This window comes from Callithrix jacchus, chromosome 4 (assembly GCF_049354715.1).
Source record: "Callithrix jacchus isolate 240 chromosome 4, calJac240_pri, whole genome shotgun sequence".
Taxonomy (NCBI): Eukaryota; Metazoa; Chordata; class Mammalia; order Primates; family Cebidae; genus Callithrix; species Callithrix jacchus.
The window spans coordinates 103,082,144-103,107,208 of NC_133505.1; the positions used below are offsets into that span (position 1 = coordinate 103,082,144).

Consider the following 25,065-nt stretch of genomic DNA (forward strand, 5'->3'; position numbering starts at 1 on the left):
GTTTGTGTAAATATACTCGATTGATGTTCACACAATAATGAAATTGCTTAATTACACATTTTTTAGAACCGATTCCTGTCATTAAGCAACACACAACTGTATTCTAATTCTTTAACAATTTGTAAGACATAAAAATTCTAGTGTGAGTACTGACTACTCTAAAAGGATTTCTTTAAGAAATAAATATAGGCTTATTCCCACAATGTTGGTCTACATAGTTCAGCACTATTTTCAGTTGAGTTATGAGCCTCTACAAAAAAGTCTTATTTCCTATTTTTGACCAAAACCCATATTATCTAATTGGGTCACTTATTCACCAGATACACATGATACAGGTGTCTAAATAAATCAAGCATCCCTCAAAGGGTTATGATTTGTCAGCATAAATTTTATAAAAAAAACAAGACACTCAAGAATATAAAGTCCACTTCCCAATGAGGAACACTGAAATGTGTTTTGAGCAACAGCAGCAGAGCTGAAATATACAGCTTTCTAAAGTGGTCTCTTTGAAAGGAAACACATGCAAATGTATGTATTGATTCTGCTAAGTTTGTTGATAAGTCATGCTACTTCTATTCACACTTTGTAAAACTGATTTAACAATCACTGTACTGAAACATTTTTCATCTCAAAAGAACACACTCAAATTTAGGGTAATTAGAAAATAAATCATTTCTATAAAATGAAATATAGATTTTATAATCACTGCCCCCCTCCAAATGTAATTAAATTATCAAACCTACCTTTGTGCTATATTCCTGCCAAGGCCCCATTTCTGCTCTGAATCCTTCAGAGACTGAGTGAGGGTAGAAATCAAGTGGATGACAACCTGCTTGTCCAATGTTGCTACTGTTTCTAAAATGCTGTAAACCTGATAACAGTACCTTGTATCATAATCCTGGATAAACTGCCTGAAAGTAAAACAGGTTTATTTAGGATTACTCCTGCGGCAATTCCTTGTGCTGGTATCTACATGGCAATCAACTATAAACTGAACATAACGATGATCATTTCATATAAGATTACTGTAAAAATCTAGATGCAATATGAAAACTATTTAAAACACTTTAAAATAAAGAATTGAAGTGGTTTATTTCAGTTGAGCTGTGACCAGAGTGAAAGCATTGTGGGGAAGAGCAGAGAAGGGAAGAGTTGGAAGCTTGGGAGAGAGAAGGGGTAAAAATCAAATCCCAGTAACTGTTTTGCTATATTCTACATGTTGAAATCTGGGTAGAAAGGATATGGGAGACAGTAAGACAAAAAAGTCAGATATCCTAGTTACGTTTTAGTTCTTTGTAGCTCTATATAAATAAAACAATATTTTTACGAGGAAAGCAAGTTATTCCTAATATATTTTTATGTTCCTTAACTAAAACCTTTAGACCATAGAAGATATTTGTAAATTAAAATTCCTTATTTTAGCCCTAAAACCTCTACCCTCCACTACCAATCAACAAAATAAAAGCCACCTAGCTTAGCAAATTGTAGATAACATTCAATCTTTGATCATATAAAATCCTTTTTCCCCTCCCAGGGCTTCACAGTTTTCACAAATCCACTGTTATTGAGTGATCACAATTTAAATAAACTATAAACACTTGATGGAGACCTATTACGTGATGAGAAAAACGGAGGTATCAAAGATCCAACACAGAATGAAGGAAATGAACCCAAGTTATTTATCATGGTAGCGGTAAGACAGAAATAGGAAAAATAAAGGTGAACTGGTAGAAATCTTCAGAAAGATATACAAAAACATACTGCCCTAATAGCACAAGACTCTAAAGGGGCAAGACAGGGAAGAAAAATAAAATATTCCTCAAGTTGCAGTGTTATTCTTATGAACAACAGATCTACTCCTATAAAGTCCATGCTTCACAAATTAAACATAATGGAGCTTTCTGGAGCAACAGTTAGTATCTTAAAGCAAGTCAGAAAAGCAGTGACACGTACTTCTACATGTTCCTGAGGAACATGTTTAGCAAGCTCTAAAGGCCTGTGTACCTGTCATCATGACTCGCATTTCCCACTTTACCCTCTCAAATCCAGTCTAGGACCACATAATGACATTTCAGTCAATGACAGATAGCACATACAACGATGTTTCAATATAATAAGATTAAAATACAGCATTTTTACTATACCTTTTCTGTGTCTGGATACATTTAGATACACAAATACTTACCACTGTGTTATAACTGTCTATGGTATTCAGTGCAGTGACATGTTATACTGATTCGCAGCCTAGGACCATTAGGCCATAACCACATAGCCTAGGTGCAGAGTGGGCTATAATCAACTAAGTTGGTATAAGTACACTCTATCTGATGGCCACACAATAATGAAATTGACTGATTTCATCATTTCTCAGAACTTATCCCTATTGTTAAGTGACATATGACTGTTCATGCAAAATTCTTTCTTACTAAATTCATGAGTAATTTTAAGCCCCCTCACTTATCTTTTTCACGGGCACTTTTATTTTTCAATAAAACATCACAATGTAACAAAACTACTGCCAAAAGTACAATAATTGAAATACTATAAACAAGTAGTAACACATTATGTTTTGGGTAATTAGTTATTTAAAAAACATGTTGGCTGTCAAATGGCTGGCAATAGTCTCCTTGCCAGTTGGCATATTTTCCAGTTACCTAAACACAGAAGTCAGCTGGGCGGAAGGTTCTTCTTCTGACCCCACTTGGCAGGCTTTTACCATGTATTGCAGGTTCTCTGTGGCCAGCCTTTTAACTAGAAGGAAAAATTATAGCATTACACACTGTGTCTGAATTGACCATCTGGATCCTCATTTTTATGAACACTCTTGATTTAGAAAAATATGTTGTTTTCTTAAAGTATATACATCCTTTTACTATTTTTCAAAATGAAATAGTTCTGAGTTTGTTTTATTTTAAAGTATACCTATCTTCCATTTTAAGAAAATATAAAAGTTTTAAAGTGTACTTTTTAGTCTGAATTAATACATGTGAAGATATATTTTTCTCTTAGAAAGGTGTCCATATTCAAAAATATTACACCATCCTAATCCTACAGTTACATACCAACAAAAGAAAGCCTTTAAAAATTCAGCTGGTTTTCAGACAGGCAGATTGCCTTTTTAAAAATTCATAAGCATATTCCTCCTACCCCCTCACAAACATATAAGTAGCAAACTAAATACCATGAACAATTTATTTTCACTTAAAATTAGCCAAATATGTATGCAAAAATGCTGTTTGTAATATCTTCCTTTCAAAGGATTACAAAAGTATAAAAAGCTTACATTCTTTAAATATTTAACCAAATCCTTTAAAATTGTGTACTTATACACAAAAATAATGCAAAAACACCAAGAAAGGATGTAGAAAACCCAGTATGTTCTGAATGCTACTAAATTCTTATGTTTTTTTGACACATTAAATTTAAGATTAAAAAGTGCTTTTTCCAAGAATTAAAAAATTTCAGAAACTGTAACCGATTATAGCAGGAGCACAAAATATATGATGAACATGCACTTAATTAATATTGGGTTAGTAGACAATGTTTTGCATGGGATGAGGCTAGTGGCTAAGGAACACAGTTTCCTTGCCTTTTACTTGAAAACTTTTTACAACTTTTTAAAATACTTCTCATATTAGATGTAGTTTATTCTTTCTTTAACTGACGTATTTTTTTAAAAAATAGGTAATCTTTTTAAAGACAGGGTCTTGCTCTGTCACCCAGTCTAGAGAAATGGTATGATGGTAACTCACTTTGACTTCCATCTCCTGGGCTCAAGTAATTCTCCTACCTTAGCCTCTCAAGTAGCTAGGACTACAGGTGCATGCCACCATGCCTAGCTAATTTTTTAAAAAAACTTTTTGTAGAGATGGAGGTCTTGCTATGTTGCCCAGGCTGGTCTTGAACTCCTAGTCTCAAGTGATCCTCCCAGCTTGGCCTCCCAAAGCACTGGAATTACATGTATGAGCTGCCACTCCTGGCCTTTTTATTTTTTTAAAGAGCTTTATTGTCATATAAATCACATCTTATACAATTTACCCATTTAAACCATATTGTTGGATGGTTTTTAGTATATTCAGAGTTGTACAACCATCACTACAATCAGTTTTAGAATATTTTCAATATCTTGAAAGGAAACTGCATACTTCTTAGCTATCCCGATTCCTTCTGAGCAATCACTAACCTACTTTCTGTCTCTAAAGACATGCTTAACCACTTGAGGAACTACCAGACTATTATCTGAGGTGGTAACACCATTTTACATTCCCAACAGCAGCAAACAAGAGTTCCAATTTCTCCACATCTTCCCCAATCTTTTTTATTACCTGACTTTCTCATTACAGCCAACCTTGTGGGTATGAAGCGGCATCTCAGTGTAGTTTTGATTTGCATTTCCCTGGTGACTAATGATGTCGAACACCTTTTCTGGTGCTTATTGGCCATTTGTTTATTATCTTTGTAGAAATGTCTTTTCAGATTCATTGCCAATTGTAAAATTCAGTTATTGGTCCCCTTATTCACACTCCTTATCATCACACATAATTTACGGGTATTTTTTTTCCCATTCTGTGGGTTGTCTTCACTTTCTTAATAGTGTCCTTTGAAACAAAAATGCTCCTAATTTTGATGAAGTCCAGTTTATCTCTTTATTCTTTTGGGGTTTATGCTTTTAGTGTCATAGCTAAGCATTCACTGCCAAATTCAAGGTCATGAAGATTTACTCCTATATTTTCTTCTATGACTTTTACAATTTTAGCTCTGACATTTAGGTCTATGACTCATTTTAAGTTAGTTTTTGTATGTGGTACGAAATAAGAATCCAACTTCATTCTTTTGCATGTGGCTGTTTGACCTAGCACAACTTGTTGAAAAGACTACTATTCCCCCATTAAATTGTCTTGGCACTCGTCAACAAACAAAAAAAAATCCCAGTTGACCATAAACATATGGGTTTATCTCTGAACTCTCAATTCTATTCTATTGACCTATATGTCTATCTTTATGCCAGTATCACAGTGTCTTGATTACTGTTGCTTTGTAATGTTTTGAAATTGGGAAGTTACTTTCCTCTTCTTTTTTCAAGATTGATTTGGCTATTCTGGGTCCCCTGTAATTCCATATAAATTAGTAATTCATATGGAGCTATTAGTATAGTCACTTAAGCTTTCTGTGGTTGCTGTTTGCATAACTATCTTTTCCCATCTCTTTACATTCAATCTACTTATATCTGTAAATCTATAGTTAGTTTCCTGTAAACACCAGATAGGTACATCTTGCTTTTTAAAAAACCCATTCTGATCATCTCTGTCTTTTGATTGGACTGGTTGATCCTTTCACACAGTATTATTATTGATATAGTTTGATTTACATCTGCAATTTTATTTTTTGTTTTCTTAATATCTCAGGTGTTTGTTTCTTTACTGCTTTCTTATTGCATTAAGTGCATATTTCTTAATGTAGCCTTTTAATTTTTAAATAATTTTTAATTATTTTTGAACTATTTCCTTTGTGGTCACTCTAAGCTACTCATATACACCTTAACTTATCAGAGCTTCAAATTTATACTAATTCTAGTGAAATATAAAAACACAAATCCTATAGACTATATAGCTCTATTTCTTTCTCTCCCTTTTTGTGGTATTGTTATACTTATTACACCTACACATGTTAAAATCCAAAAATACACTGTCGTAATTTTTACTTTTATGTCTTTCAAAGAAGTTAAGAAAACAAAGGAGAGCAAATATATATCTTAACTTCTGCTTTATAGGTCCAGCATTTCTAATCCAAAGATCCAAAATTCTGAGTACTTCAAAATCTAAAAGTATTGGAGCACTGACATAATGCTGTAATTGGAAAATTCCACACCTGACTTCATGTGACAGGCTGCATATACTATTTATAAATATTGTATAAAATTACCTTCAGGCTACATGTTTAAGGTGTATATAAAACATAAATAAATTTCATCTTAAAAAAAAAAAAACAACACACACACAAAATTTCATCTTTAGACTTGAGTCCTGCTACTAAGATAATTCATATTATATATGCATATAATCCCAAATCCAAAGGAATCTGAAATACGAAACACTTATGTTCCCAAGCATTTTGGATAAATTATACCGATCCTGTATTAACCTTCTTATTTATCATTTCTGGTTTTTTTCCTCATTATTCCTGAGTTTTTGAGTTACCATGTGGAGTCTTTTCCTTAGGCTAATACTGTTTTGCTCTCACCACCTCCTCTGTACTGTAATTGGTAAAATACTATATATATTATAAGCCCAACAATATTATTTTATACAAATGCTTTTTAAAACCCAGTTAAGAGAATAAGGGTGAAGAAATGTACAATTATACTATCTTACTAATTACATGATAACCTTTACTAGAGTTCTTTTGTGTGTATGTGGATCACATTACTGCCTGGGGTTAGTCTCAGTCTGAAACACTTCTTTTAGCATCTTTTTTAAAAGTGGGGTGTTTGCAATAAATTCTCTCAGTTTTATTTGAGAAGTCTATTTCAGCTTCAATTTTGAAAGGTAGCTTTGTGGAAAAAAGATGATTCTTGGTTGACAGGTCCCCCTCCACCCTTCTGCTTTAATCCCTCTGAATGTTCTCCCACTGTCTCTGGCCCCCACTGTTTCCTCTGAGAAGTCAGCTGTTAAGCTTACTAGGGTTTACAGGTAGAGAATGAGTCATTTTTCTCTGGCTACTTTCAAGATATTCTCTCTACCTTTAGCTTTTGGCATCGTCACTATGATGTTTCTGTTTGTGGATCTTTTTGCTTTTACCTTACCTGGAGTTAGCTGAACTTCCTGAATGTATAGGTTAATATTCTAGAATAAACTTAAAAAATTTTTAGACATTTTATTTTCAAATATTTTTTCTGCTTTCTCTCTTCTTCTGGTTCACTTGTTATAGATAGGATGCACTTAATGGTGTTTCACATTTCTCAACAGCTCTTTTCATTTTCTTTATATTTTTCCCTCTGTGCTTTAGATTGTATGATCTATATTAATTTATCTTCAAGTTTGCTAATTCTTTCCTCTGCCAGTTCTAACCCACCAATGAGCCCCTCTAGTAAACTCAGCTTTTGAACTTTAACTCCAAAATTTCCAATTGGTTCTTTTCATATAATTTCTCTCTATTGTTACCATACTTTCCTTTTCATCAGTTATCACACATTCCTTTAGTTCTATGAATATATTTATAATAGTTACTTTGAAGTCTTTGTCTGTTAAAGACAATATCTGACAGATCTTACTGGCAGTTTCTGTTGCCTGCTTTCTTCTCAGCATATGGAATATACGTCTCTGTTTCTTTGCACATCCTGTAATTTTTTAAATTAAAATTGGGCTTTTAAAAAAATGAAGTCTACTCCACCTCCTGCCCTCTCCTGCCTCAGACATTGCTGTAGAGGTGGTATAACCTTGGGTATGCCTACAGTCTCCAAGTGAAGACAATGGTTTTGGTAGGACTCTCTTTGATTGCCCCTTTCCCTGATTACAGTAAGCTGTTAAGCTCTGTCAATTAATTTCTAGGTGACTGCTTTAATGTTTTTAATAATATCTTGGGGCATAAATTGTTTTAAGGACTAATCTAATCAAATTCAGGCTCCTCTGAGGTCAGTGTTTGAGGTTTGTTCTGATCAAAGAGCTCTATACCAAAGTGCTGGAATTACAGGTGTGAGCCATTATGCCAGACCAATAAATGTTATTTTAAGGAAATCACTGGAAGTAAGGCTGATAAGAATGAAAACAAAAGGAGTAAAATCAAAAGACCCCTAAAGGTTTGCCCCCAAAATCCGTTTAGATATTCCAGCAAAAACCTAAGTAAAAAAAAGTATGATGCTCTCTCTTGATATATATACAAATTGCCTTTAATACTGAAGTCAGACTGAACAACCACTATTTGAGAGATTAAGAAATAGAATCAAAGGAAGTAGCCCTTAAATAATCTATTTGCCTCAAGGGGAAAAAAAAGCCAAAACTAAAACAGATCATAACATCTCAGTTTTTAACCATTTTATCATACCTAACCTGAGCTACCAGCTGGAGTTTATTCTTTAACCATGATCCATATCAAGGGATATAAAAGAACCATCCATTTTGTAACTATCCATTTAATTGATGGGAAACAGTCGTTTCTTAACTTGTGAACAGAAAATGGTAAGGAAAATAAGTTTATAAAACAAACTAACCTTGTGGTTCATTGACTAACACCAAGCATTTTAAAATGCCAGGGAGGAGTACTTCAACTTCACAAACATCTGTGTTAGTTTCCTTGAAGAGTTGGAGAATGAAGGCCAGAATGGATGCTAAGCGAGGAGGAGGTGAGGACCCCTTATACTCAAGGTAGGATTTCCTTAAAAGAAGCAAAATTTTGTTTCTTCTCTGTTTAAAGCTTCAATAGAGCAAAACCAAATGGCATATACTTTGAAGATACCAGCAAAATTTACCCCCCAAATTAATACAATGTCACTTTTAAAAAGTATGTATATTTTACCATGCTATCTTCAAACATAATTTTTTAGAAGCAATAACTGACTGTATATCCTTTTGATATGCTCTCAGGGCCAAAGCACAATACAGTTAGAAACTAAATTTAAAGTAACCTTGTTTTAAAATGTACTCAAAATCCAAATGAAAGTCGAATTGTTAATTTGTGGGATGTTTTTCCTTCTAATACAAGTCTGATCGCTTCTATTCGGTCCTCAATGCTGCAACATTTTCTCTAATGTCTAATTTGTATAAGGAAATCTCTCTTCACATCTATTTATTTAAGGGACTTGGGAGGGGTATTATTTAACCAAATAAACAAGAGAACTGTCCTAGGATTTAGATAGGACATTCAAGCTTTATCTCCTTCCTTTCTCCAATAAGTTAAAGGATCAGAGAACTAATTTAGGGTTTAGTATTATCTCTCAGGACAAATTTTAGTACTAGAACTCAAGAGAGATCACAAGGTTAATACTTTGTCTGACTCATCTTAGTATATTCTCACCTCTTAGAACAGGTCCAGGCTTATAACAAGTGTTGAGTATACATTTATTAAGTGAATAAACAAAAGTTGGAATAGCTTAGTTTCTAAAAATGTCTAGACAATATGAAAATTTGTCAAATATAGCTAAATATAAACTAGATATCCATATATATATTTGCAAAGTAATAATGATTTACCATAATAAGGAATAGAAACCACTAAGTATAATAAACTTAGGGACAGGGACTATGTCTTAGTAATTATTGCTACTCTCTATAGTGACTTCCAACAAATACTACATAGTAGAAAATTCATTCTTTGAGGTTTGTCTAAGTTTACTGGTGAATTCCTAACGCCTAGAACAAACATATACTGGGCACTTGCGGAATGCCAGGTATATGTCTAAGAACAAGAATATAAAATTGAGTAAAATAGGGTCTCTGAAACCAAGAGGCCCACCATTGAGTGGATAAGTTAAATGAGAAAAAGAAAAAGAAATTTATAATATAGTATAATGGTGCTTTTGACAAAGATAAGCACAGAATTCTCAGGAATTCAGAGGAAAGAGTCCTAACTCAGATGAGGGAGTGCAGGAATAGAGAACCATGGCATGGAAGAAGTTAGATTTTTCCTGAGAGAGAGAGAGACAGAGAGAGAGAGAGAGAGAGAGAGAGAGAGAGAGAGAGAGAGAATACATATATAAAGGTTACATTTTAAGTCTTCAACTATAAACCACAAGAAAAGCATTTTTACTATATGTTAAAAAAAATAGGAAAATCAACTAATCCTGGGATCCTAAACACTGAGGGTTTAAACAGTTTTACAGATTCAATTTCACTTCAGCATTTGTCATTTAGTTTGTACTAAAATTACTTAAGTAATATTTCAAACACTGTGGTAGGTTACTACAATCTTGCTGGAAATTCAGATACAAGTAAGGCAAAACTAACATGATTCTGCAAATTGAGCTGTACAGGGCATATGATTTCAAAAAAGGAAAGAAACATACATGGTACACACTGATATATCAGGTGTAGGTTTTATAAAGGATAGGTGGGATTTAGGCCCAGAAGGATGACATTTTAATAGAGAAAATGCTTTGAATAAAGCCATGGCATAGGGAGGTATGAGGCACTTTGGTGGGGCGATACCAGTCTTATTAGGAGTTGCATGACACCCTATGTAATACATTTGAAAACGTTAAGATCGCAGAGAGGTAAGGAGCATGAAATTTATTTCACAGGCAAAAACGATATTGTAGGTTTAATGCCAGGGAAGTTTCATAATGAAAGAGTATTTTAGGAAAAGTAATTTGGGGGTATTGTTTAGTCTGGACTAGAAGAAAAGACTAGAGATGCAGAAAGCAGTTAGGAGATTCTGACAATAGTCTAGGTGTAATGTACTAAGGGAAGAGAAATAGAAAAAGGAGGACAGGATTGCCAAAAAATGGGCAAGGATAGGAAGCAAAGAAAAAGCTTCCACAACTGAGTAACAGGACATTAGGAACTCAAAAAGGCGAGAGGGGAAACAGATTTTAGGCATGGAATTCTATAATGAGAGGTAACAGATATTATTGGATCACTAAAAAATAGAGAAAACCAATACTAGAGAAGAATAACATATATCACCATAGCATCTTAAAGTTTAAAAACTAATTCCATATAAAAATAAATACCACATGAAGATAAGACAAAACATTTTTTATTATGAACTTTCTTAAAGGATATGGAGTTAGTACAAAATTTAAGAAGTTTCATTTTTCGTTTGCTTAATAAAACTGAGTTAAGAAAAGAGTAACAAAATAAGACTTCAGAGTACTTCATTTCCAATATTAGCATTCATTTTTTCACTTAATTATCTTTATAAAATATAATTAATATATTTTATTTTAGTTTTTTGAGGTGGTGTCTCGCTCTATCGCCTAGGCTGGAGTGTAGTGGTGCAACATCAGCTCACTCCAACCTCTGCCTCCTGGGTTCAAGTAATTCGCCTGCCTCAGCCTCCTGAGTAGCTTGGGTTAGAGGCATCCGCCACCATCCCTAGCTAATTTTTTTGTATTTTTAGTAGAGACCAGGTTTACCCATGTTGGCCAGGCTATTCTTGAACTTCTGACCTCAAGTGATCCGCCTGCTTCTACCTCCCAAAGTGCTGGGATTACAGGTATGAGCCACCATGCCCAGTCAACTATAATTACTGTATTTTATACAGTATAAAAAACAACTATTATTTATTTGATGAACACTAAAAAGCAAAAATTTATCTCCAGGACATATATAAGAAAGGTAATAGCTACATAGAGAAAACAGAAGCAATTTAAAGAGCATTGTCTTAGGGTACATAAGCAAATGTCATTTAATAAATTCTTAGATAATGCTTCTTAAGAAAAAAAAAGCTTCTGAATTACCAGTATCCTAAGGGTTGCCAACATTTCTGAAATGCCACTTTATCATTTTTTAAGAGATTAATAATTTGTATATAACACCTATATTTAATATTTAGAGGTACCTTATGACTTGTACAATGCATTTTTTTAGAGATGATATTGGTGGAACAATGGCTGTGTTTCTCAAAGCCAACAAAACAGGATGTTGTCCAAGATCTGAAACGTATGGTGAAGCTGGAAGAAATCGCCCAATATACTGCTCAATAACATTCCCTAGCAATTGATTCAAATAGGCATTTGGATTTTGAGATTGACAACACACCATGCCCTACAAGGAAAAAAAGTAAGAAATACTAAGAGGTAAAGTTTCAAAAACAAACAATATTTAGATACTAATGCAGTCCCAGCATTAATATTCAGGTGAGAACAAAACAATCAAAAATGATACCTCACATAATCAATAGACAATGTACATATATATGAACTGCAAGGAGTTAAGCCTGGGTAATACGTATAAGCATGCATGCCTTTGAGGCATGAACAAAGGAAGCAGGGGAGAAGTGTAGAAGACAAAAGCAGATTCTTTGTCCTCTAATAGTCAGAAAACTTGAACATCTTGTTCATCAACTACATTTACATGTAGTTACAAAGTTATAAAATATCTTTAGGTCATTTTTTTTCTATATACTGGTTATTTTGTCTAAGACTAAAATACGATTTTTGCTAAAAGTCTTCTATGCTAAATATGTTATCATTTTTTTTTTTCTGAGACGGAGTTTCGCTTTTGTTACCCAGGCTGGAGTGCAATGGCGCGATCTCGGCTCACCGCAACCTCCGCCTCCTGGGTTCAGGCAATTCTCCTGCCTCAGCCTCCTGAGTAGCTGGGATTACAGGCACGCGCCACTGTGCCCAGCTAATTTTTTATATTTTTAGTAGAGACGGGGTTTCACCATGTTGACCAGGATGGTCTTGATCTCTTGATCTCGTGATCTACCCGCCTCGGCCTCCCAAAATGCTGGGATTACAGGCTTGTGCCACCGCGCCCAGCCTATAATTTTTTTAAGTGATAATAAAGGGTGAAGAATATGGAAATTAAGACTCAGAATAACAATTTACTTAGTTTTCCTGTATCAGGCACTGTGCTGTGTGCTTTATATTCACAATTTCATTTAAATTTCTCAAAAAAAAACCATTGAGTTAGTAATATTGTATCTCCATTTTACAGTCAGGATAACTAAGATTTAAAGAAGTACAGAGTTTAATAAAGTCACACAGAATTCTTAACATCTTGTTGCATGTCTGTTTAATCTCTTCCATTTGTATAGTAGTTAACAAAATACTTTTATATATATTACAGTATTTAATACTTAAGCAATTAAACCAATACCCTGAGAGGAAAGACTGTTTTCTGCTAGTACTACTAAATATTAAGTGCTACTAAATACAGATAATCACCAACACAGCAATATATTAAATTCTAAAAGTTAACTCTTAATTTGGCACTTGGTGATTCAAATGTGTTTTCCCAGAGAAATAATTTAAAATGTTTGAAGTCTCCATTTTAGTTGTAAATGGGTATTTACCCAATAAGAAATTCTGAAAGTTTATTTGTAATGTAAAATAGCATACACCAAATATGTAAAACTGTTAAAACTGTACCAAATAAACAATGGAAAAATAAAAAAATGAACCCCCACAACCCTCCCGCCACCAACTCTGTTTCTACATTAAATTAGAAGAAAATGAAGTAATAAATAAATATTTTCTGAAAATTCCAAAGAGAGCTAGGTACCATGAAGAAATTAAAGGCATAGCTCCAGTTCTGCCAAACATATAATACACCTAATTTTTCAATTTACCACTTACAAAGCTTATGAGAATTCTTATTAAATGAACTGTTTGGGTTTAAGAGGATCAAACACCACATGTTCTCACTCACAAGTGGGTGCTGAACAATGAGAACAGATAGAAACAGGAAGGGGAACATCATCCACTGGGGTCTGTTGGGGAGTACTGGGGCTAGGGGAGGGATAGCAGGGGGTGGGGAGATTGGAGAAGGATAACATTAGGAGAAATACCTAATGTAGGTGATGGGGGGATAGCTGCAGCCAACCACCATGGCATGTGTATAACTATGTAACAATCCTGCACAATCTGTACATGTACCCTGGAACTTAAAGTATAATAATAATAATAATAAAAAATTTAAAAAAAAGAGGACAACATGGAACAAACATTCCAGACTCTCCTGCTGCCCACTATTCCCCTCTATTCATCTCTCCCTCTGTGAGACTGGCAGTTCAGGCTGTGCTGTGGCTGTCTTCCCTTTTTATTTTTCTGCCAGATGATACACTGAACTTGGTATTAAATGCTATTATGAATAGAAGTTAGAGGGACAACTTAAAACTTCAGAAATCTTAAAACTTTGTTAAGAAATATATCTTTGAAAAGAGATTGTTACCTTATCAAAAGCCATTTTCCCCTTCCTCCTCAGCTTCCCTTATTGGACCTCAAATTAAGAAGCAAAGTATACCTCCAGCCTCATTGTTTCCTGAATGGCAGATCAGTATTTCCAACTCTGTACCTCACACTAAAGCTCCTTACCTTCATTCCGGCAACTCCAGGAGTTCCCATTAGTAAGTAGAACTACTATCTATGCAGGCAGCCACTCTAGAATCTAGGAAGTATTTAATTTCTTTGAGTTTCTTCACAACACTCACTTAGCAAATACTCTTAATCACAGCTCCCAAATGTTTTGAAACCTGCTCTATGGGCTTTATTCCCACTGCCTGAGGTCAAAACCTTCTGACAATATGTGGATTATTATAATGAACTAGTCATCACTACTTTCCAAAACCTTTATACCAACTATCTTACATGTTGCCACCAGAATAATCTTTCTAAAATGTAAATATCATTATGTTACTTCCACTTTTCTCCTCCAAATTCATCAGGTCCCCATGTAAAAGATTAAGTCCAAACTTCTTAGGATAGAATAGAAAGCCCTCCATTATATGGCTCCTCCCATATGAATCTCCAGCCACAAGAGAACCATTTGCCTTTCCCCAGTGTGTCATATTTTCTTAAAGCTCATGCCCTTGTACATGCTGCTGCTTCTGAAATGAAAAGCCCTCCAACTTTTACCCATTTTGCTCTTTTACACCTGATGTCTTCTACAGTGTATTCTCTTATATCTTGTCACCCCTAGTCTGACTGATAGATGAGGTCTGAAAAAAAAACAAAAACAAAAATGGAACACACTACCACGTCTGTGCTTATCTACTTCCTGTCTCAACTTTAAGCTCCTCTGCTTTTTCATTTTTGTTTCCAAAGCCAAACATAAAAGTAATTTAAAATATGCTCAACGAATGTGCCACACAAGCACTTTAGACTACAGTGTATGGTTTTTAAATCTACACTTGGTAAACTATGTTTTTCAAATTTTCAATTTTTTTAACTCACAAGTAACCACAAATACTATACCTGGAGATACAAAGGAAGACTTTTCTGAATTGCAGAAAACATAGGTGCAGGCAGTTCCTTCCCTTGCTGTAATACTGTATGTGGCAGCAGTAAACAATCTATGATCCGGAAAAGTAATTTTTGGGCTTTAGAGGTGGCAAAGATTTGTGCCCATGATTTCACAAGAATTCCTAACAAAGAAGAGAAGTAACAGTAGTTGTGGTTATCATCTGACCAAAAGATTTTGTCATTTAATTTAAAAATTTGTACTGAAGCACATGAGACCAAATTAAAATAGGGAAAAGGAAGAAACAGATATTAGAAGTAAAAAATACTTATGTCAATTTATATATTTGACTAAAGAGACAAATTTTTCTTACAGTTCTGGGCCAAGGAAAACATACATTTTCTGAGCAACTGGCATTTAATATATACACAGGTTAACTATCCCTAATCTGAAAATATAAAATCTGAAATGCTCCAAACCAAAAATTTTGTGAGTGCCAACATGATGCTCAAAAGAAATGTTCATTAGAACATTTCAAATTTCACACTGTTGGATTAGGGTGCTCAACTGCAAGTATTCCAAAATCCAAAAATATCTAAACTCCAAAATACTTCTGGTCCCAAGAATTTCAGATAAGGGCTATTCACCGGTTTACACTCACACATACAGTGGAATATATTTATACAATATGTGACTATATAGACTGAATATTGAAATTATTTGGATTTCCTGATTTGCTTTCCCTATGGGTTGGTAGGATGTCCAGGTGCAAATTAACAATCCACCTTTTAAAGACTATAGCAGGATTATACGTTACAGTTTTATATGTATACTAATTTTCCCTAGGTCTCATCATAAAACTTTCCATTTATTTTCTTGGTACCCCTATTTCTTTATATTTTAATCTAACATATAATTTTATAAGTGGCCTCAATCCAGTTTGCAACAAGAAGTATAACTAAAGTTAATTGTTAAAATAGGGGAAATAGGATTAACCTACATGAATTTTGGTTAACCTTCATAAACTGCAGTTTTTATACCTTGCAATTATTTAATATAAAGGAACAGAATTTTAATTCTAAATAGAGGAAACAGCCTTCTTTGCTACCTCAAATATATTACGGCTTCCTTGGTGCTAGAAGTCTATCAATTGCCACATCTCATGATAATAAAACTTAACAAATGAGCACCTTTTGTTTAACAAAGTAATTAGGAGCAGATATATAATTCCCATTAGGATATATTATTGGTATTGAGGTCTACTTTCTGAAAAATAAATTCAAAACAGATTAAGTACTTAACCAAAAAGCACAGTGGTACATCTACTGCATAAAAGCAAACAAGAAAGTCATTTCTATCAAACAAAAAGTTTAAAATTTAAGCTCTGAGGGAAAACAAAAATATGCTCATGGAAGAGTATATTAATGTTAAAGAAAAAACTCAACCAATGATCACTTCTAAAAACAACAAACAACAATGTTGTTTTTCTGTTACAAAAGTACAATAATCAATCATAAAGAAACATAATGTTTATGTAGCAAAATTTTATATAATGCTGGCTTGCTCCTCATTTCTTCAATTGGCGGAAAATTTTCAGTATGACAGCAATACAAGAAGAACTTATATTCTAATAATATAAGATACTGTAAGAGGAACTGCTATCACCACTGGCATATGAAATGACTCCTATTACTCTCAGGTAGCATACAAGTATGTTTCACTTTCTACAGTTTTAGTTACCCATGGTATAGGGCACCGCATGGTACAGTTTAGTTACTTGTGGTATAGGGTACCAATAAGATAGTTTGAGGGACCAGGGAGAGGCAGGGGAGAAAAAACATTCACATAACTTTTATTACAGTCTATTGTTACAATTGTTCTATTTTATTACAGTCTATTGTTACAATTGTTCTATTTAATACAGTCTATTGTTACAATTGTTCTATTATATTAGTTATTGTTAAACTTTTATTGTGCCTTATTTATGAATTAAACCTTATCGTAAGTATGCACATACAGGCAAAAACACAGCATACATAGAATTGGTACTACGTGTGGTTTCAGGTGTCCACTAGTGGTATTGAAACACATCCCCATGAGTAAGGGGCAACTACTGTATTTCATTTTCTGCAACAGTTAAAACACTTTGCTGAAGACTTTAAACTTTATAAGTTCATATAAGGTGGAGATATTTGTTTTACTGCTTGCTATCAGATGCCTACTTTTTAGGTTTCAGCAACAAACATTTGTATGTGTTTGTGTGAGCGTTATTAAAATGCAAAACATAAATATAAAAAGTTTTTTTTTTTTTTTTTTGAGACGGAGTTTCACTCTTGTTACCCAGGCTGGAGTGCTATGGCGCAATCTCGGTTCACCCCAACCTCCACCTCCTGGGTTCAGGCAATTCTTCTGCCTCAGCCTCCTGAGTAGCTGGGATTACAGGCATGTGCCACCATGCCCAGCTAATTTTTTGTATTTTTAGTAGAGATGGGGTTTCACCATGTTGACCGAGATGGTCTCGATCTCTTGACCTCGTGATCCACCTGCCTCGGCCTCCCAAAGTGCTGGGATTACAGGCTTGAGCCACCATGCCCGGCCCTATAAACAGATTTTTAAAGTAAAAAACTGGGAAAGGTTTAAATACAGTACTTTTGTAAAAACCCAAGATTTTTTCCTTTTCCTGGCTATATATTATTTATGAATAAAACCAAAAATATTTAAAAAATTAATACAATCTCCCCATTCAATGATAACCACTATACAAGTTCGAGTATTCACTTGTTTTCTATCCTCTTGTATTTTCTACCCTACGTATTTTACTTGTTTTCTACCCTACATAAGAACTGGGATCACTACAATATACATTTTAAAATCTTTATCATTAGAATGTAATTTTGCTCATTTAAGAATATTAAAGGCTGTGTACAGTGTCTCACACCTGTAATCCCAGCACTTTGGGAGGCTGAGGCAGGCAGGTTGTTTGAGCTCAGAAGTTCAAGATCAGCCTGGGCAACATAGTGAGACCCTTTCTGTACAAAATATACAAAAATTAACCAGGCAAGGTGGTACACATCTACAGTCCCAGTCTCAGCTACTCAGGAGACTGAGGCACAAGAATTGCTTGAACCAAGAGGCAGAGGTTGTAGTGAGCTGAGATCACACTACTGCACGCCAGCCTGGGTGATGGAGTGAGACACTGTCTCAGAAACAACAAAGAAAAGCATACGCGCACATACACACACACACACACACACACACACAAACACAACCTTTAAAAAATGTATTATGTACCACTGCTAGGTTAAGAAAGTTATTACATTCCACAAATATTTATATAGTATACACTATCTCCTACTTTGAAGCTCTTTAACTAATATATGCCTAACTCCCCATCCAGCACCTGATACATAGTAAATGTTCAAAATACATGAAAATGAGAATTAAAAATTCAAAAGATATGGCCACTACAAGTTTGAAATATGGTAGGGGCATGTCAAGTACACAATTATTGTAACAAGTGGCAAACTATAAATAATATCACAAGAAAAGGAGAGATGAAGTGCAATCAGAGACATAATCAAGTCTACTTGGGAATGTGGGAAAGGTGGGGAAATTTGTGCTTGGTACTGAAGGGTCATGACTTGAATTTCAATTACAAAGCAAAATGGGGAAGAATGACCAAAGAGATAGGAATGACTGAAAGTTTTATACATAGAAACAGAAAACTATGAGATATGAAGAATAAGAAAAAGAAAACAAAATCTATAGAGAAGTTGTTTTACTGATGAATTCATCCTGCCTTTTCAGAAATTACTGAGCTGCAATTAAAATCACAGGTGCCTTCTCCTTAATATGAAGGGTGATTTCATCAACAGTTCTGTGCCTTTCACTAGCAGTCTTGCAACCTTGTAAGGGAACAGCTGAGGTGTCCCCAGTTAGGAACTGTCAAGGTACATAAAGAACAATATTTCAGTGGTTAACTCCTTCTCTCAAATGGTTATGCTATCCCAACCCACAACACACTATAAAACACCTTGGAACTCTCCAAAGTTTATACTTTGCTCTTTCTTTGTTTTATTCTAAATCTTTAACATAAAGAAATCTTTAAGTTATCTGTCCTAATTTCTAACACATAAATGGGCAACACAAATAAATGTCGCAATATACTCTTCCCAGTCTTTGAGGCCTAGAAAAAAGAAAAGAATACAGCTCTGCCATTGAATCAAAAAGCAAGGCAGCAGAACAAAGTCCTCACTTTTTCCTAAGTAGACTTTTGCCCCACATCTATAACAGATATTCAGCTTGGCAAAAATCGAAATCTGGAAATGGAAAACTTTTTTAGACACTAATAAATTATAAGCATGAATGCCAATTTACTTATTTAACTGTATTTTACTGTTAAACTTACAATAAACTCTCACTTCTATTTTTCTCTAAAATTAAGATGCCTGAATTGCTATAGCTTTTACCATAATTTACATCCTCCACATTTACACATTTTCACATTCTCCTTTATCTTTCACAACAAAGATCAAAGGTTCCAGACAGCCAGAATCAAGCTTATTCATACATTCATAGGATTAAAGGGAATAGATATAAGGTTTTGACCACAGAGAAATTAAAAAAAAACCCCAAACTTAAATTCTATATAAAATCTTCTTAAAAAAAATCTTTCTCCAATTCCTTTCTCCAAACCTTTATCCAATTTCTAGTTTTGGTTAGTTGGCACCACAGTTTTAATAAATAAAGATATGTTAATTACTGACTTCGTAAAGAAAGAAAAACTCCATTGTTATAGAACAGGCACAGAAAAAGATTACTTTTTGAAAAGAGAGGAGAATTGTGAAAAACAAGATTTGAGGCATAAATATTTTTAGTGCTATATTAAATCCTATCTCCTTCATACAGAGCAGACCATAGAAGTGATTGTAAGCAACAGTTTTCTGATGTTTTAAATTCTAACAGATCAGCTTTTTTTTTTTTTTTTTAAAAAAAGGTCCATTCTGGTTATTTAGGTATTGAAATGTGACTCATGACAGACTACTGGAAGCAACTGGTGCTAGCATATTTTCTGTATTGATCATAATTTTAATATTAACACAATAAAAAGTATTGAAAAGACATAGAGCAAGAAGGTCAACATGAATAATTTTAAGCTAAATCACTGTATTTCAGATAACTCTTATGGACTGCAGTAATTTAGTCAATATATTCCTATCCATCATGATAGTATAGGTTCAACCTAAGGAAATGTTATTAGCAAAATAATGTCAGGAATACATACCCATCATTCTGTAAGTGAGCTGTAGCCCTGCACTGAAAACTTTTTTTCCCAAATAAGGCTTAATATATTTTAATATGTCACCAAGGTATTCCAAGGACTTTGTGACCATGGCAGATTTATCAGAAAGTGTCTGAAGAGTCCCGTAAGTTATGCCAACAGCCTATTAACAAAGAAAAACATTAAGTAACTTTACAAGTTTTATACCATAAAGATTTAGAACATAAAGATAATTCTTCTCTCTTTTTCTACATCCACAACCATAGCCCTTTACATTTAAGCCTTCATTTGTAACCTTCCAATAAAAATTCATAGCAATTAAAATACAAGTAAAAATAATTAAGTCTTGTCTTTTATTATTAAAATAAAGGTTAAAGGAAAAATTTTTTAAAACTCACCAATAACTACTTATAGAAGGGACAACTTAGTAAAACATAAGTTAAAAAAAAATAACAAAAAACGTGAAACTGATATACACGTACCTTGTAACTAAATCACATCATGACTTCCAAATAGGTTGGCTCAACGTATTTCCCAGTATATGACTAGGAATTCAAAATCCCCAAAATCCCCTACAAGGAAGACCTCTAAGTAATGCCAATTTTTTACAAGTAAAACCTCTAAAAAGTTCAGCTTTATGATATGAATTAACTTTTCTTCCTAGAATTTTATGAGCCATCTGATGCCAACCTAACATCTCAGAAAGAAAAAGGATGGGGCAGAGAAGGTAGAGATAGCAAAATGGAGAGGCAGTAGAGAGAAATGTGAGGAAAGTCAGTAAGAGAAGAATAGAGATGTGAGAAAAAGAGGAAAGGAAATAAATAAGAGAATTGAGGAAAGGTGAGAATAAGCAAGAGGTGAAAGGTCACAAAAGAATCAAGAGAAGACTGGCTAGAGATGGGTTAGAAAGTTTAAGGAAAGTGGCTGAGCATGGTGGCTCACACCTGTAATCCCAGTACTTTGGGAGGTGGAGGTGGGCGGATCATGAGGTCAAGACCATCTGGCCAACATGGTGAAACCCCTTCTCTACTAAAAATACAAAAATTAGCCAAGTGTGGTGTCATGCGCCTGTAGTCACAGCTACTTGGGAGGCTGAAGCAGGAGAATCGCTTGAACCAGGCAGGCAGAGGTTGCAGTGAGCCAACATCACCCCACTGCATTTCCAGCTTGGCAACAGAGGAAGTCTCTGCCTTAAGAAAAAAGAAAGTTTAAGGAAAGCAGTAAAATTTTCAAACAATTTTTGGGAACTTATCATGAATTGCAGTGATGCAAATTGGACCATGAATGGCACCAATACAAAAAGTTCTGTGGGTTTTCTTCTCCAGTTCTCAGTGTGTAAGACAAAGGATAGAGAGTAGGTGGTTGCACTGAGCCAGGGTTGAGAGTTTGTAGGTGTGACCAAAAGAAAAAATAAGACTGTAAGAATGTTGGTAAGAGTAGTTGAAGTAAGGCCCCAAGGAGTCTAATTAGGGGCCTAGTAAATAGGGAAGGAAGTGAGGTCTTGGGAGAATGTTGTACTGGGATAAAAGGGAGAGGAAGGTCACAATATGGTCACTCATGAGATGGAGGGACAGGTGATGGTCAAAGAGCTTTCAGATGCTTCAAGAGATTACACTGCTCAGGGTCTAGTCATGGAAGTGGATGGATGAAGTAGGGCAGAAGTGAAAGACTACTTCTTTCACTGAAATACAGAAAGAGTACTAGAGAAGCTTTGAAATGAAAGCTTAATAGAAGTTATCCATGGTGACATTAAAGTTGGACATGTTGACAATAAAATGGAAAATGGAAAAAAGATAGGGAACTCAGTGAACCTGAATGAGTGACTATGAGATCAGCAGATGAGAACAAGAGATAAACTTGACTAATCCTCTTTCTCTCTATTTAGCTCTCTGCCCTTTGTTTTCTATACTTCTTTCTCTTGATTCGATATTCTCAAACCCTGGTCTCAGTTCCCTTCGGCACACTTAAAAATTGAGGACCTTGAAGAGTTTTTCCTTATTTGGGTTATATCTATCAATATTTATGATTTTAGAAAATTTTATTGACTAATTCATTGAAAAATCATAATGAACATTACATGTTAATATAAGTAATGTATTTTAGTGAAAGATTATTTTCCAAACAAAAAACATAATTAGTGAGAAAAGTAGTATTTTTAAACATTTTTACAAATCTCTTTTATGTCTGACTTAAAAGACAAGCTCGATTCTCCTATCTGCTTCTGGATATGATTTATTGTGGTATGTTGCAGACAAAGACAATACAGCCTTGAAAATATATATATGTGGCTAGAAGAGGAAGAAATATTTTGAAAGATTTTTCACATCCCCGTGTGAATTCCTCTTTGCTATTATACCAAAACTTGGAAAGTGGTATTTCTTACAGATTAGTTGTAACTAAATCATGGAGTCTAAAATGATGTCAATTAACATTTCATACTCTGTTACATTAAAAAACCATTGGTCTATCTTGTATTTGGAGTGAGTGAATCTTTTACACTCATGAATGCTTTTTAAAAAGCCTGTATTCGTTATTTGGAAAATTGTGGTTCACTGAGTGATACAACTTTCCAATGTTGACACACTTCATTATTTATATCAGGAAAAAAAAAATCACACCTATTAATACCACCACCATTCTTATCAGAAAATAAGTATTGGGAAGCTCTCAAGATCATGATGGCAAATACAAGTTTCTGAAAATTTTAATTTTCTTGAAAGCTTGAATTATATTATTAACAACAAATACTGTCAGTTGTTTGCTTTGAAGTGATAGGCTCACTTCATTCATTTTTTGAGAAAATGTCTGCCAAATAGCCAAATCTGAATAACCATACTGTGTCAGTTGCTCTTTTAAGATAAAAGCAGTCCGTTCAGCTTGCAACTCAAATAATCACACAAGTGCTTTTCACTTAGACAACCACATTGCTTTGGTATGCAGCAAAAGTGCTTTAAGTGCATTTCGCACTGTCATTCACAGAATACTAAAAGTACATGTACTCAAGAGTCAAAATGTAATAAAACAAATAATTTTATTGCTTCATTAAAGATATTCTAAAGTGAAACTGTCTTTTTCTTCTGTAAATGCATGGCAGTATAAATTATAATGACTACCAGTATAATCTTGGGCCATAGTGTTGATTCATGTAAGAGATTTTACACTATTTGTGCAAATGTCAATACAGTTTTGAGCAGGTGGTATCAGTAACTCCCAGAGTAGACTACACTTCTGAATACAAGTGCCTTAGACTTCTCAATATTTTTCTATGCTTAGGCTTAACTTCCTTAAACTAAAAGACATGCATTTCTCAGTACCTTGATTATAACGACTTATATGTCATACTATCATTTCTGTGCAGAAAAGAGTTAATATAGCAGATCTAAGACTGCTACTCTTAAAATGTCCTGTTTCCAAGCCTGGCCCTTGGCTGGTATTTGGGGTCTTAGATTTTGAAAAGCTTCCTACAATTCCTTGATCCTAAACTGTCTATCCAAACAATATGGTTTTTGCTGAATACCCGCTTTCCTTTTGGAACTGGAATTCTCTAAGTGTGAGGCAAAGAGGGCATATGTTGACCAGTCCCCAATAATAACCAAAGACAGAGTTGCTAAGGAGCTTCCCCAGCAGATAATATTTCACATCTTGTTACAATTCCTTGCTGGAAGAATGAAGCATATCCTATGTAATTTCTCTTGGAAGCTATGCCTGTTTTCTTCAGACTATTCCTCATGCATCTTTTCCTTTTGCTGATTATGCTTTGCGTCCCTCTGTTAACAAGTCATAGCTGTGAATACAACTACATGCTAAGTCCTGTGAATCACAGAACCTAGGGATAATCTTGGGGAGCCCATACACAACTTCCAACTGAGTACATTTAAAACTGAATTCCTCACCTACTTCTCCCTCACCCTAAATCATGATGTTGCTATTTCTCCTTAAGGTATCATCACTCTTTTAGTCAAACACAGAATTTAATTCATATCCATTTACAAATCACATAACCATTCAATCTTTGATTCCTTCTAAACCTCCCTAATTTTTGGTCAATAGTTCTCTGCACCTTTAATCTATACTACTATTACTAACTTTCATAAAAAAAATTAACCAAATCACAGCTACTAAAAACTTATAAAGCTTTGACATTCTTCACAGGATAAAATCCAAACTTCTTATACCAAAATACTTTAAATTCTTTACCTACTGATTGATCTGTCAACCAACTGGCACTTAGCATATAATGGCTTGTGTTATTATTTTAGTCTTTGTGTATGCCTTGTATACACAAGGCTTCCTGAGATAAAGAACGACTTCTCTATGTTTTTCAAATCCCTATGAAGTTCTAGCATAATGTTATCTAGCATTCAGTAAAAAATTAATTTTCTTAGTAGTAAAAGAACAATTAATTTGAGCTAGAGGAAAACTATCAATAAAGAAATTGATTTCCAGCTCGATTTCTGATCCATTATCGCTCCTAGAACTCCACAGGCGTTTAATTGCAGGTTCAAATCCAATCAACAACTAAACAAGGGTCTCAAAAGAAATGTGTATTTTACATCTGCATTTACTATTATCAAATATTTTTAGAGATTGTATGACATCTCGAATTATTGTACAATTGTACTTTAACTTAACAGAAACCAGTGGAAGAATTAACATTTATGGAAAGAGCTTATTGGTTTTAATTATTTTCATGGCAGCTAATACCAACCACTCTGTGGGAACATAAACCAACTTTTACAATGAATAGCTTACAAAAGACACTAATCCGAAAACATAACAACTTCAACTAGATTTGTAAAACAAACACTCTCACACAGATAAATTTCTGTAAAATTAATAATTAAAAATAAAATTTTGAATGGTACTACTTATGGAGACAAAAAAACAAAAGGATTGGATTTTAATGCTGCAACTATACTGTTATATGAAGTAGATGGTGCTTAT

The 25,065-nt window shown here is 34.2% G+C and overlaps 1 protein-coding gene across 10 annotated transcripts in view; it reads right to left on the reverse strand.

The window, feature by feature from the left end:
* Window positions 1-25,065, reverse strand: part of MMS22L (MMS22 like, DNA repair protein) — a 155,630-nt gene that overhangs the window by 26,065 nt on the left and 104,500 nt on the right. For all 10 annotated transcript variants that reach the window (XM_078369828.1, XM_078369826.1, XM_078369827.1 and 7 more), the window contains 6 exons: window positions 20,125-20,284; window positions 14,855-15,024; window positions 11,494-11,699; window positions 8,207-8,370; window positions 2,655-2,751; window positions 744-911 (listed from right to left, as the gene is read on the reverse strand). In XM_078369828.1, the coding sequence (XP_078225954.1) occupies window positions 744-911; window positions 2,655-2,751; window positions 8,207-8,370; window positions 11,494-11,699; window positions 14,855-15,024; window positions 20,125-20,284 (965 nt within the window). The remainder of the gene's footprint in view (window positions 1-743; window positions 912-2,654; window positions 2,752-8,206; window positions 8,371-11,493; window positions 11,700-14,854; window positions 15,025-20,124; window positions 20,285-25,065) is intronic.